Here is a 14,806-nt window from a genome sequence, read left to right on the forward strand (position 1 = left end):
ACAGTTTACAGAATAGACTCACTTTTTTTTTCTTTTTTCACATTTTTTTTATTTCTACATCTTAAAATACTATTTCTGGCCATTCCCAAGAAAACATCGCTGATAAAAATTGAGAGCAGCACCTACCTTATTTCCAAAGACACAAATGGTGCAGAACAAGATTTCAAATGTGGGCTCTCCTTCTAGATCCGTGTATCTCCTCCACATCCGTTCTGTTCCCTTCCGCGTCTTTCCCCACGCACACCCTCCACCTTTGCGACTGACTTGCTCTTTGCCGTGCAGACCTGTGCGTGCGGAGTCGGAGCCCGAGGCTGATGCCCCCGGCCGCTGGCCCGGCATCTTTGCCAGCAGAGCCTCCGCAGCGTCTTTGGAGCCCACGACCACCGTGAAGTCCCTTATCAAGTCCTTTGACTTGGGACACCCAGGTATTTAATCGTTTAGTTTTATAAGCAAAACTCAATTCAGACCAAGGCCCCAAATACCAAGCCTGTCTCTACTCCGCACTGACCCCAAATTGGCACAACCACAAGGGTTCTAGATCAGCGGTTCTCAACCCTTGGGCGGTCGAACGACCCTTTCACAGGGGTCGCCTAAGACCATCCTGCAGATCAGATATTTACATTACGATTCATAACAGTAGCAACATTACAGTTATGAAGTAGCAACGAAAATATTTTTATGGTTGGGTCACAACATGAGGAACTGTATTTAAAGGGCCAGAAAGTTGAGAACCACTGTTCTAGATCGTTCCACCGGAAGCCTCTGTACAGGAAAGACATGCTGCAGCTGCAGTGAGCTGGCCATGGGCAGTCTCCCTCCCCACCTCCTTGCCTGCTCCTGCCTCCTCACCTTCCTTTTCCGCTCTGTCCATAAAAACCAGGTCACTGCTGTTTTATTTGCCTTCTGTGGTCTGCGGTCAGCCAGAGCCTTCACCTCCTAAGTGAGGCATTGCCTCCTGGGGGTCGGCGCGCTGGTTGGTGCCCTGGCCCGCCTCATCCTGCAACACGCATTTGGACTTTTCTGCACCTGGTCTTGTCTTACGTGCGACCCCCATGCGATCTGTCATTCCTGATTTTGTACAGCCCACCTCTTTCTGGAAATGTCACCTTTATCCACTATTATCCACATATAAGAAAAAATGTATATCTATACTCTATACACATAAATATAAAAATAACAATGTATTCCTTCACTTGACTCAAGAAATATGCTTATGATATTGGGAGACTGGAGTAATAGCTGATCTTAGGATGTTCCTAGTTATTTCTGTTAAAATAGTTTGCAGCCAAGTTAGGTTAAGATTAGACTACAGATGTTGAAAGATAGGAAATCCCAGTGACTCAGTCTATGAAGATGGGAAATGAATTAAAGGTGGTTTATGCAAGAATTTTCCTGTTCCTTATTGCATTGGGTCCTCATGTGTCCTAGACCAACACCACTTAGTTCATTGCTCCCCTCTCACTCTCCAATTCAACACTCGTCCACGGGAAAAAGGAGAAAAGAGTAGCCATAATACTCTATAAACAGCATGGCATACATGTTTAATTGCCAAAAAAGTAACAAATCAGGAACTATTATTTTTGATTTTTGAACTCACCGACATATAAATGTTCCCATCTCTTGCAGGTGGAGCTGGACAGAATGTTTCTGTCCATAAGCCCCCCAGAAGCCCCTTGAGCGGAATACCAGTGAGGACGGCCCCAGCGGCCGCTGTTTCTCCAATGCAGGTATAGAAGAGGATTGCGTGTAGGTGGTGGTCTGTGTCAGCCAACAAAAGGGAGTAAAAACCAATTGGTTTATTTTTTGAGGCAGGTTAAACATTTTTAATAAACCTAAAGTAGTAATAGTTTAGCTTTCTTTTTTTTAATATGTTTTTTTTGGATTTCAGAGAGGAAGAAAGAGAGAGAGAGAGAGAGAGAGAATCATTTATCGGCTGCCTCCTGCACACCCACACTGGGAATCAAGCCCGCAACCTGGGCATGTGCCCAACCCAGAATCAAACCATGATCTTCTGGTTCATAGGTTGATGCTCAACCACTAGTATGCCAGCCGGGCAATACTAGTTTAATTTTAATTAAAATTTACACTTTTAATGCCTAATAAAGGTCCAAGAGAGATACTATAAACTTCATACAATTTTGGTAACTTTTTTTCCCCTGTAAGATGACACTTGAAGTTTTCAATTAAATGAAGATTGTAATTTTTACTAGAAATGAACATTGAACTAGATGTTTTTCTCAAAGAATTGTTTTTTCTAAAATACCCTCAGAAGGAATGTTTACAATTTATAAATTCGTAGGAGCTCACTAGATGCAACCTGCCATCTGTGCTGTTTTCTGATGGATTCAGACCAAAGCTTCTTGGCATTTTCTAAGACCAGGGTTTTTCTTTTATATGTGTTTATTTATTTATTATTTATTATTTATTTATTTATTTATTTATAAAAACACTTTTTAAAAAATAATTATTGTTGAAAGTATTACATATGTCCCCCATTTCCCCCCATTGACCCCTGACCCCCTCTGGCCCACCCTACTCCCTGCCCCAGGCCTTCAGCACCCTATTGTCTGTGTCCATGGGCCATGCATATGTGCATACAAGGTCTTTAGTTGATTACCTCCCACCATCCACCCTCCCACCGCCTTCCCTCTGAGATTCCACACTCTGTTCCATGTTTCTCTGTCTCTGGATCCACTCCGTTCATCAGTTTATTTTGTTACTTAGATTCCACATATGAATGAGATCATGTGATACTTGTCTTTCCCTGACTGACTTATTTCACTTAGCATGATACTCTCCAGGTCCCTCCATGCTGTCTCAAAGGGTAAGAGATTCTTCTTTTTTATAGCTGCATAGTATTCCATGGTGTAAATGTACCCCAGCTTTTATCCACTCATCTACTGATGGGCACTTGGGCAGTTTCCAGATCTTAGCTATTGTAAATTGTGCTGCTATGAACATAGGGTTGCATACATTCTTTCTGATTGGTTTTTCGGGTTTCTTAGGATATAGTCACAGAAGTGGGATCACTGGGTCAAATGGCAGTTCCATATTTAATTTTTTGAGGAAACTCCATACTGTTTTCCGCAGTGGCTGCACCAGTCTGCATTCCCACCAGCAGTGCACTAGGGTTCCCTTTTCTCCACATCCTCACCAGCACTTGTCATTTGTTGATTTGTTGATGGTAGCCATTCTGACAGGCGTGAGGTGATACCTCCTTGTTATTTTAGTTTGCATCTCGCTGATGATCAGTGACTTTTAGCATTTTTTCATGTCTCTTGGCCATCTGTATGTCCTCTTTGGAGAAGTGTCTATTTAGGTCCTTTGCCCATTTTTCAATTGGATTGTTTGTTATTCCTTTTGTTAAGTTGTTTGAGTTCCCTATATATTTTGGATATTAACCCTTTATCAGATGTATCATTGCCAAATATTTCCTCCCATTTGGTGGGCTCCCTTTTCATTTTTTTTTTTTTTTTTTTTTACAGAGAGGAAGGAAGAGGGATAGAGAGTTAGGAACATCGATGAGAGAGAAACATCGATCAGCTGCCTCCTGCACACCCCCCACCGGGGATGTGCCCGCAACCAAGGTACATGCCCTTGACCAGAATTGAACCTGGGACCCTTCAGTCCTCAGGCCGATGCCAAACCGGTTAGGGCTCTTTTCATTTTGATGGTTTCTTTTGCTGTGCAGAAGCTTCTTATTTTGATGTAGTCCCATTTGTTTGTTTATCCCTAGTTTCCTTTGCCCTAGGAGATGTATCTGTAAACATATTGCTATGAGAGATGTCTGAGATTTTGTTGCCTATTGTTTCTTCTGGGATTTTTATGGTTCCCTAATTTACATTCAAGTCTTTTATCCATTTTGAGTTTATTCTTGTGTGTGTTGCTGCTCTATTTTCTTTCTTTTTTTTTTTTTTGCCTTGTATCTGTCCAATTTTCTCAAAACCATTTACTGAAGAGACTGTATTGACTCCGCTGTATGCTCTTGCCTCCTTTGTCAAATATTAATTGGGGTCGCTGTTCTCTTCCATTCATCTATATGCCTATTCTTGTGCCAGTACCAGCCTGTTTTGAGTACATTGGCTTTGTAGTATAATTTGAAATCTGGCATTGTGATTCCTTCATCTTTGTTTTTCTTCTTCTTCAAAATTGCTGCAGCTATTCGGGGTCTTTTTTTGATTCCATATAAGTTTTTGGAGTATTTGTTCTAGCACTGTGAAATATGCTGTTGGTATTTTAATAGGGATTGTATTGAATCTGTAGATTGCCTTGGGTATTATGGACATTTTAATGATGTTAATTATACCAGTCCATGAACATGGAATACTCTTCCACTTGTTTATATCTTCTTCTATCTCTATTTTCAACGTCCTGTAGTTTTCCAACTACAAGTCTTTTACCTCCTTGGTTAAGTTTATTTCTAAGTATCTTACATTTTTTGTGGCATGGTAAATGGGATTTTATTTTTTTTAAGTTTCTCTTTCTGAGAATTCATTATCGCTGTATAAAAAAGACACCTGTTTGTGGATGTTGATTTTATATTCTGCTTCATTGCTGAATTCCTTTATTAACTCTAGTAGTTTTTGGTAGAGTCTTTAGGATTTTTTATATAAATATCATGTCATCTGCGAATAATGAGAGTTTTACTTCCTCCTTTCCAATTTGGATGCCTTTTATTTCTTCTTCTTGCCTGATTGCTGTGGATAGGACTCCCAGTACTATGTTGAATAAGAGTGGTGGAAGCAGACATCCCTGTCTTGTTCCTGTTCTTAGGAGAAATAGTTTTAGTTTTTGCCCACTGAGTATGATATTGGCTGTAGGTTTGTCATATAGGCCTTTATCATGTTGAGATATGCTCCCTCTATTCCCATTTTGCTGAGAGTTTTTATCAAAAATGGGTGTTGGATTTTGTTTTCTGCATCTGCTTGTTATGATCATGTGATTTTTGACTTTCAATTTGTTTATGTGATGTATCGCATTTGTTGATTTGCATTGTTTATTGAATATTGTACCAGCCTTGTATCCCTGGAATAAATCCCAGTTGGTCAAGGTGTATGATCTTTTCAATATATTGCTGGATCTGATTTGCTAATATTTTGTTGAGGATTTTAGCATCTGTGTTCATCAGGGATATTGGCCTGTAATTCTTTCTTTGTAGTGTCTTTATCTGGTTTTGGAATGAGGATAATGCTGGCCTCATTAAAGAAGCTTGGAAGTGTTCCTTCCTCTTTAAGACCAGGGCTTGTGATGTGATAAATAACCTGCAGCACTCTGCTTTTCCTGTACTAAGATCGATGCTGTCATTAACAGGTACCCTTTCCTGGTGTCCTTGGTAGCTATGCATATTGTTTGGGATCTTTTAAGGTGTTTTTTTGTTTTGTTTTTTACTTTTTGCCCTTTAAGGTATATTCCACCACCTTATATATAAAACTAATAAAACAATTATTTATATTTTGATAATCATCAAATCTATTGAATCGTTGATCAGCTGCCTCCTGCATGTCCCCTACCGGGGATTAAGCCCACAGCCCAGGCATGTGCCCTGATTGGGAATGAAACCGTGACATAGGTCAACACTCAAACACTGAGCCATGCCAGCCAGGCTGCAATGGCCAGTTTGGTTCCATGGTTAGAGCCTTGAGCTGTAGTCCGAAGGGTCACTGGTTTGATTCCTGTTCAAGGGCATGTACCTCAGTTGCGGTGCATTCAGGAAGAAACCAATCGATGTGTCTCTCAGGTTGATGTTTCATTTTTTAAAAATATATTTTTATTGATTTCATAGAGGAAAGGAAAGAGAGAGATAGAAACATCAATGATGAGAGAGAATCATTGATCGGCTGCCTCCTGCACACCTCCTACTAGGGATCGAGCCTGCAACCCAGGCATGTGCACTTGAGTGGAATCTAACCCAGGACCCTTCAGTCCGAAGGCCGATGCTCTATCCACTGAGCCAAACCAGCCAGCATCGAGATTTCTTTCTCTCTCTGTTTCTCCTCCCTCCCTTCCATTCTCTAAAAAAAAAAAAAAAAAAAAAAAAATTGATGAAAAAAATCTTCTGGTGAGGATTAAAATAGTAGTAGTAGTAGTAGTAGTAGTAGTAGTAGTAGTAGTAGTAGTAAAGGGAAAAGTAAAATATCTCCCTTTACCTTAGACCAGCCCTGGGCAAACTACGGCCCACGGGCCGGATCCGGCCCATTTGAAATGAATAAAACTAAAAAAAAAAAAAGACCGTACCCTTTTATGTAATGATGTTTACTTTTGAATTTATATTAGTTCACACAAACACTCCATCCATGCTTTTGTTCCCGCCCTCCGGTCCAGTTTAAGAACCCATTGTGGCCCTCGAGTCAAAAAGTTTGCCCACCCCTGCCTTAGACCCAGAAATAACCACCATTTATGGCTTATTATATACCCTTCTAGATGTTTTTTTAGCATAAAAGTGTGTGTGTGTAGAGAAAATTTTGTAAATTGGAATACACTACACATTATTCAGATACTGGCTCATTTCACTTTGTCATTGGAATATAATCCTTAAGGGCAGAGATTTTTTATCTAGTTGGCTTGCTAGTATATCTCTCATCTAGAACACTGGCTAGCACATAGTTATATAGAAGAAGCTCAATAAATATTTGTTTAATGAATGAAGGACTCTATCAAAGACATCTTTAAGTTTCAGTATTTGGGAAAGTAATTCATTTTTTTTAACATTTTTAAAAAATATATTTTATTGATTTTTTACAAAGAGAAAGGGAGAGGGATAGAGAGTTAGAAACATCCATGAGAGAGAAACATCGATCAGCTGCCTCCTGCACACTCCCTACTGGGTATGTGCCCGCAACCACGGTACATGCCCTTGACTGGAATTGAACCTGTGATCCTTGAGTCCGCAGGCCAACGCTCTATCCACTGAGCCAAACCGGTTAGGGCAAAATAATTCATTTTTAAGGCTACATTATATACAACTATTTATTTAAACACACCTCTATTGATGGGCATTTAGCTTAATTTGTATTAAACTTATTAAAAAACAATACAGTGAAATTCTTTTACAAATTTTTGCCCACTTAGGCAGGGGTCCTCAAACTTTTTAAACAGGGGGCCAGTTCACTGTCCCTCAGACCATTGGAGGGCCGGACTATAGTTTAAAAAAAAACTATGAACAAATTCCTATGCACACTGCACATATCTTATTTTGAAGTAAAAAAACAAAACGGGAACAAATACAATATTTATATTTGCATGTGGCCCGCGGGCTGTAGTTTGAGGACCCCTGCACTTAGGCTTTTTCTGTATAAAGAGTGTATCTCGGTTAATTGTCCAATATCAGGAATCACTCTAGCTAGTGAGGCAGAAAGGAATTTCCGGGAGGGCGGGAGGAGAAGGCCCTAGTCTGCACTGAGCTTCCGGGAAGGGTTCCCAGGCTGCCTCTTTTCCTGAGTGCTTGCCTAGGACTGTCGTTTCTGTCAAGATCTAGGGTCAGCGTTAGGGCCACACCAGCACCGCTGCATCCCTGCCCGCATAGCAGGTACTGTTCGCAGCTTCCTTCACGGTGTACCAGGGGCAGGATTTCCTGCTTTAAGACTGAAAATATTTCATGGTATGTAGATACCACATTTTCTTCCCCCCACCGTACTTTTATTGGAAACAAAAGCGAAAAGGTGAGTGGCAGATTGTCAGAAAACTTGGCTGAGCTAGTGGTTGCTCCTGTGCCGTGGAGGCTGTCTCCTCCCCTTGAATTTAGTCTAGCTCTTTGACTTGCTTTGGTCGGCAGAATGGAGCAGAGTGATTTTGTATAACTTATGGACAGAAGCCTCAGAAAGCTTTGCAGTACCCACTTTTACCCTCTTGGAAAGCAAAGAAGTCAAATGTACCCAAGAGAGTAGCCTCGTGCGTAGAGAGAGGCCGTGGAGGAAGAGATCACAGAGAAAAAGAGGGATGCCCGGCGCCACGCCCTTCCAGCCACTGCCTGGTGGGATCCTGGGGGTCAAGTCCTTGCTGAACTGCCCTTGTCAGAAGTACACGTAGCCAAGAAGAGCTGTTCCTGCCACCCCTGCTCAAATTGCAGAATTATGAGCAAATCGTGGTTTTTAACAATTATGTTATGGTAATTGAAATAGTTTGTTTTAAATTGAAACAGTCAATTCATATAGTACCTCCTTAATGAAACTGGGTAAACGCCACATTTTTAATCCATTCATCTGTTGGTGGACATTCAGGTTGTTTTCACCTCTTGGCTAGTGTGAATAATGCTGCCAGGAACCTGGCCGTGCAGGTGTCTCTTCAAGATCCTATTTTCAGTAATTTTGGATATATATGCAGAAGTGAGATTGCTGGGTCATATGGCAGTTCTGTTCTTTTTAAATCCTCACCCAAGGATATGTTTATTGATTTTTTTCTAGAGAGGAAGAGAAAGAGAGAGAGAAACATTGATGTGAGAGGGAAACATCAATTGGCAATCGAACCTGCAACCTAGGTAGTGTCCTGACCAGGAATTGCCCCTGCAATCTTTTTGGTGTACAGGACAATGCGCCAACCAACTGAACACCCCACGGGGCTGGTAGTTCTGTTTTTAATGATTTTAGGAACTTCCCTATTCTTTTCCATTGTGGCTGCACCATTTTACTTACCCACCTACAGTGCACGAGGGTTATAGTTTTTCCACATTTTGCCAACACTCGTTATTTTTTGTTCTTTTGTTATTGTTTTATAATGACCATGCTAACAGGTGGGAGATGATATCTCATTATAGTTTTGATTTGTATTTCCCTGATAATTAGTGATGTTGAGCATCTTTTCATGTATCTGTTGGCCATTAAGAAACAGTGTTTTTACACATATCCTTGAATATGCATAGAATATTCCAGGAAGATATTCACAAAGCTGATTAATAATGATTACACCTGCCTAGTCAGTGTGGCTCAGTGTTTGAATCAAGAAGTCACAGTTGGATTCCCGGTTAGGGCACGTGCCCAGGTTGCAGGCTCGATCCCTAGTGTGGGGTGTACAGGAGGCAGCCAATCAGTGATTCTCATCATTGATATTTCTCTCACTCCATCTCCTTTCCTCTCTCTAAAATCAATAAAAACTTCTTTAAAAAATAAAATAATGATTACCCCCAGGGAGAGGAACAGGGAAGGCAGACTTCCTTTTAGCTATGTCTTCTCTGGACCTTTTGAGGATCATGCCAAGTGTGTTTATTATCTTTTCACACTAATACGTTGTTGTAAAAGCTCCACCTGGTGATTCGGATGAGCTTGAGAACCCGTGTACATACATGTGTGCACACACCTGGCCTGAGCTGGTCCTGATGTCACAAGTTCACCTGTGCTGCTGTGTCCTTTGGTTTTGTAGAGGCACTCAACCTACAGCGGCGTTCGCCCAGCCAGCAAAGGAGTGGCCCAGCGCTTGGACCTTCCCGACCTGCCCCTCTCAGGTAAATTGTCTTCAACATGATCACTTACTTTTTTGTGGGGTTCACTTTTCTTAGCACGAACCGAGCTTAGAAAAATAGTCCATGGCGTTTATTCCAGACGATTTCAAGCTCTCAGGGTGTGTGATGAGGGGTGAGAGCCTGCTTCCTGCGCGGTGCCCTTCTCCGTCAGGGCTCCGGGGCAGCGTCAGGCTGGGGGAGCTGGGTGTGTGTGTGTGTGTGTGTGTGTGTGTGTGTGTGTGTGTGTGTGTTTTATACTGAATTTCAGGAAAACAAAAAAAAGTATTTTAAGAAAAAACTTAGATCTGATTCTGACAGTCTATTGCTTCCATAATTTCTAAAATATGACTTTTGAGATATTTTTGTCTTTGAGAATAATCCTCATCCACGTATTGTTGAAAGTCACATCTTGACAAGGAAGTGCTGGTTGTAGCTGTAGTCCTCAGTGTCACATGTTCACTCCTGCTATGCCTCCCCCGCTGAAAGCCACGCAGAGTTACGGGGCACACGGTTACAGGGCACTCAGTTACGGAGCACTCGGTTATGGGGCACTTGGTTACGGGGCACGGTTATGGGGCACTCGGTTACGGGGCACTCGGTTACTGGGCACACGGTTACGGGGCACTCGGTTACTGGGCACATGGTTACGGGGCACTCGGTTACGGGGCACACGGTTACGGGGCACTCAGTTACGGGGCACTCGGTTACTGGGCACATGGTTACGGGGCACTCGGTTACGGGGCACACGTTTACGGGGCACTCGGTTACGGGGCACACGGTTATGGGGCACTCGGTTATGGGGCACAGTTATGGGGCACGGTTACAGGGCACACGTTTATGGGGCACTCAGGTACAGGGGACCCAGGAGTGGGGCTGCTGGGTTTGAGCCCGGCACTTCCACCTGCAGCCTGGCTGTGGCCATGTTATGCCACCTCTTTGCGGTGCTCCCTCCTCTCCAAAGTGCAGAGAAGGCTGTCTGCCCAGTAGACGGCTGCAAGGGGTGAGTGGACTTGGCCCCGGGGCCTAGTGCTGCAGCACGGTCGCTCTTGTCACCGGGCCCGCTGTCTCTGCACATCGGCTCACCTGCAGGACAGAGACCTTAGCAGCATGTGAAGGTTGTCCGGACTACACACCTGAGCCAATTATCTCTGTGTCTGCGTGGCCACTGTTGTGAGGAAGCAAAAATGACAAGAACACTAACTGGCTATTTACTAGTGCCTATCGGAAGCAGAGAAAGCCAGATATCGGTCACATAGGTAGAAGTCCTTTGCTCTTAAGATAGAACTTCTGTAACATGGTGTGAATAAAAGTACATTCCTACTGCACTTCTTTTGGATCATGGTCACACGTGGACAGATTTAATTCTGAAAATAGTTGTTTTTATGAGATAAGTTTCACTCTTTGTAAATTCTTTTACCTTACTGCCTTATTTTTTCCCTTCTGAGTTCTGTTTTCTTGTTTATGGAATTAAGGATTTTAGACTGAGATAAATACTGACATCGAGAATTTCAGGTTACCTGGGCATGTGCACTGCACTGACATGTGAGAGACGCAGCCCTATGGAGACAGGGCCACACTGATTTTAAATGGCTCCAGGACCAGGATGCGAGTTTTCCTCATTTTCTCCCCCAGTGTGGCCTTTCGGTCATGAGGCTGGTGATTGCTCTGATTCACAGCTTCATAAATAAATGATAAAGGTTTACAAAGGATTTCGCTTCATAGTAATGATGCCAGGAAGAAGGGAATGGTGACCAAGGACCAGTGGGTAGTCCAAGGTTGGCAAAGTGAGAAAAACAGAGAAGAGGTGAGTGAGGCCCAGAGCAGGTTGCTATTCCTGTGCCAACCGAGTGACCCTCTGAGGAATGGAGGGAGGTCAGAGCAGAGCACTGGGCGCCTGCCGGCTTGCCTTCTGCACGCGCTGAGCGGTGTGACGGGAGCAGCTTGCCTGCAGGCACAGTGCTGGGCGTCATAGGCACGTGTGGCTTTAACTGTGGTAAATACCTATGACATAGCATTTATTATCTTAACCATTTCAAGTGTAGTAGGTGAGCTTTTGGTCACAATATTTGTGTCTTTTCCGTTCTTCCAGCCTTAAAATTCCCATTTGTGTAGAGAAAGCCTTCTAATTGACCAGGTAAATGCTGACGCTGAGACCACAGCAGCCATTGCCTCCGAGTGACTAGTTCGTTGGCAACGCCCCGCTCCCCACCTGGCACTGTCTGCCCCACCTGGCACTGTCTGCCGGGTGCTTCTGTTTACTATCCAAGAAGGATTACATGTGAAAATTGCTTGCTTTTAGGCTGGACAACACTGAGTCATCAGAAACTGTAGAAATGGGATTAATGTGTGTTTTTGTTGTTTTCTTTAGTGGTGTAAACACTGTTTTTCCCTGCTCTTCCAGCTCCCCATAATTGGTGGCTGTTAGGTATACAAATAGTATTTTCTTCCACAACTATTTAAGGTGCCCAAGGAGGTGACTGAGGGTTCGCCTGTGGCACTGAGCAGGTTGCTTCATTCTCTGAGCTCCCCTTTCCTTTGTAAATACAAACTAGACAGCCCAGAATGTTCTCCCGCCGGATGCCTTGGGGCCCATTAAGAAATGCCAGCTGGAATCAGCCTGTTTTGTTACCTGTTTTGACTCAGACGAATGTGACACCAGAGAGGAGCCTGAAAAGACTTCCTTTTGCTTCTTTTTAGAAAGTCAGGCTTTTTCACCTGTGAAATAATTGTCGTTCTTGGTTCCCAGCTCTGCCTGCTGCCACCTGTGACCTGATGGTCCCTTAGGCACCTTCCCACCAGCCCCCTCTCAGATGCCCATCAGTGAAAACCGAGTACCGGCCTCAAGGACAGAGCTGGCTTTGTGGGCATTGACCTGTGCAGTGGCACAGGCTCTTGATAAGGGCGCAGGCCCAGCGCTCTGGTGCGTCTTGAAATTCTGAATGATTTCTAAAAGGGGATAATTTGGCATTAGTCCCTTTGAATTATATAGTCATCCCTGCCTGAGCAATCCTTTCCAGAAAAGATCACTTCCCTATTTGCATTTTTATTGCTTATCCAGAAACTATATCTGTTATCTATTCGTATTGGGAATAAAAGGAGAATTGTACTGTACAAACTCAGGTACCACGTTTTAAAAAGTGCGATGACCAGTCAGACCCTGTCCTTCGGGAGTAGTGATCGTGTTGTTGTGCACACAGGTCTTCTAAAGGGAAGAGCTGACGACCTGAAGCCAGACCCTTACCTCCGCAAGAGCCCCTCCCTGGAGTCGCTGAGCAGGCCCCCGGCCCTGGGCTTCGGAAGCACGAGGCTGCTGAGCACGTCCACCGGGGGCTTGAGGCCACACAGCAAACTCAGGTACCACGTTATAAACAGTGAGAAATCGGATAGACAGTGGGCCGATGCCCTTGGGTCTTCCTTCGTTTATGCCTTTTGTTACAGAATTTACCAGGCAACCAAAAAATACACAGGAGTACCCGGAGATACAGGAAAACCCATTTATATCCAGATGTACTAGTACCGTGACTCAGGGGAGCCTGTTTCCAAATTCTGAGAAAACCAATATGGAAGAAGTTTTCTTTTTATACCCTTTGGCTTCTTTGTCCTCCAAATAAGGATCAGACTTCCGGACCTTTCGCGGGCTTTGCAAAAAGCCCCATGTGTTGGGATGGCGCCAGCACTGATAACCCCCTCTGGGGGTTGTGTATGGTTCATGGTTTATGGCCTCTGTAAAATCTAAGTATTTAGGTAAATAGGTCTTGCAAGACCAAGTAATTAGGGAAGGGGCAGTGACTAGATTATAGGCTAACAGGAATGTGCATTAAGGATATTGATTAGCTAGGTACAGAGTCAGGCTGCTAGCTCCCTCCCCCCCAAAAAATGTCTTATTTTCCTCATCATTCCCTGCCCCCCCTTGATCCTCAAGCTGATTTTCAGCCTTGGGGATTCAATAGAAGACTCAAAGCTAGGGAGTATGGTGTTCAGCAACTTGAGTTTTTTTCATTTTTATTGCCCAAGGGATTGTGCTGGCAGTCCAGAGATCTGGTCTGGAGTAACATCTGAGGCTTCAGGGCTTATTGACTCTCTCTATTATTTGTTCTAAAACCTGTTGGCTTTCTTAGAGGAAGGGAGAGGGAGTCTATACAGGTTTCTTCATTTTCGGCTTCAGAGCAGTTGGAGTGGTGAGAAGCACGTCATTCCTCATCACTTAATGGTCACTGTACTTCTACACATATTTCCTGGATGAAAACAGTTAAGACCCAGTGCCTGCCTTCAGCAAGGGAGAGGCTCTGCACAATAGGTGCAGAGTGACGTGAGGGCTGTGGGACAAGGAGCTAGCTGGTGCTCGGTGCTGCTGTTGGACCAGGAAATCGGGGAGAGGAAGCAGCAGTTCTGCCGGCGCCTGCAGGGGTCCGCGCTCTGGCACGAGCCGGGACGTGGTGTTAGTCAGTGAGACTGGACCGCCGGCTGCAGTGGTTGGGGAGTCGGGCGCATGTGTGGTAGGCTTTCCGCCAGTATGGGCTGGGAGGTGGGTCCTTAGGACGTCACACCAGGAAAGGCTGATGGGAGCCACAGTGCAAAGCCCAGCATCAGATGCTGGCACTCGTTTTGGTAAAGCAGTGGGAGCCACCAAGTGTGTGGAGGTCTGGTTTGGATGTGTGTAGTGGTAGTGGGGCAGTAAACAGTGGCTGCAAGAAATGGGAGGGGTATTGCTAAGGCTGTTTAGCGGGTGCTTCAGCGGGAGCTGAGGGCTGGAGTGGGCGATGGAGTGGGCAGAGACCGCCGGGTGGGCACGAAAGGCTGTCTTTGCTATCACAAATCTGCCACCGCCTCCCCTCCGTCATGTCCTGCTTCTCCGCGTGGAGTCAGCCTCTGGAACACTGAGTGCTTCCTGTGCAGCCGTGTCAGACACCTCCGCGTGGGTCCACATTCCACCCGTCTCCGGTTCTCCTCAAGCTAGGCCCCCGCCCCGCCCCCCCATGTGCAGAATGTCCCTGCCCCTCAGTCAGCAAAGCCTGTTCTTCCTCTGCCTTTGCAGCTTGATGCAGGCGCTTCTGATGCCGCCAAGGTTCCAGCCGCAGGGTGTGCCTTGCGGCCTTGAACTCCTGAGCACCTCTCCTTCCAGGGCAAACTGTGCATAAGGTTTCACTAACACCTGGGGGCATCAGCACCCCCTTTCTTCGCCTGAGGCATCTCCCACTCATTTGGGTGTTTAATTCACTGTGCATAGCAGCATGCCTTCGCCCTTATTAAGACTGTAATTTAGTGGATCTTAAATTTTTTGTGTTACATTTTTATGTCATTCTCAACTTCTTGTGTTGTGGTACACCCATTGCATTTCCCTCAGTAAATAGGTAGATGTTAAAAATAAGCCGAAAC

The 14,806-nt window shown here is 44.4% G+C and overlaps 1 protein-coding gene across 3 annotated transcripts in view; it reads left to right on the top strand.

The window, feature by feature from the left end:
- Window positions 1–14,806, top strand: part of SPECC1 (sperm antigen with calponin homology and coiled-coil domains 1) — a 184,632-nt gene that overhangs the window by 123,184 nt on the left and 46,642 nt on the right. For all 3 annotated transcript variants that reach the window (XM_059668459.1, XM_059668460.1, XM_059668461.1), the window contains 4 exons: window positions 283–425; window positions 1,627–1,727; window positions 9,352–9,433; window positions 12,628–12,784. In XM_059668459.1, coding sequence (XP_059524442.1) covers window positions 283–425; window positions 1,627–1,727; window positions 9,352–9,433; window positions 12,628–12,784 — 483 coding nt within the window. The remainder of the gene's footprint in view (window positions 1–282; window positions 426–1,626; window positions 1,728–9,351; window positions 9,434–12,627; window positions 12,785–14,806) is intronic.

Source organism: Myotis daubentonii, chromosome 16 (genome assembly GCF_963259705.1).
Source record: "Myotis daubentonii chromosome 16, mMyoDau2.1, whole genome shotgun sequence".
NCBI classification, from domain to species: Eukaryota; Metazoa; Chordata; class Mammalia; order Chiroptera; family Vespertilionidae; genus Myotis; species Myotis daubentonii.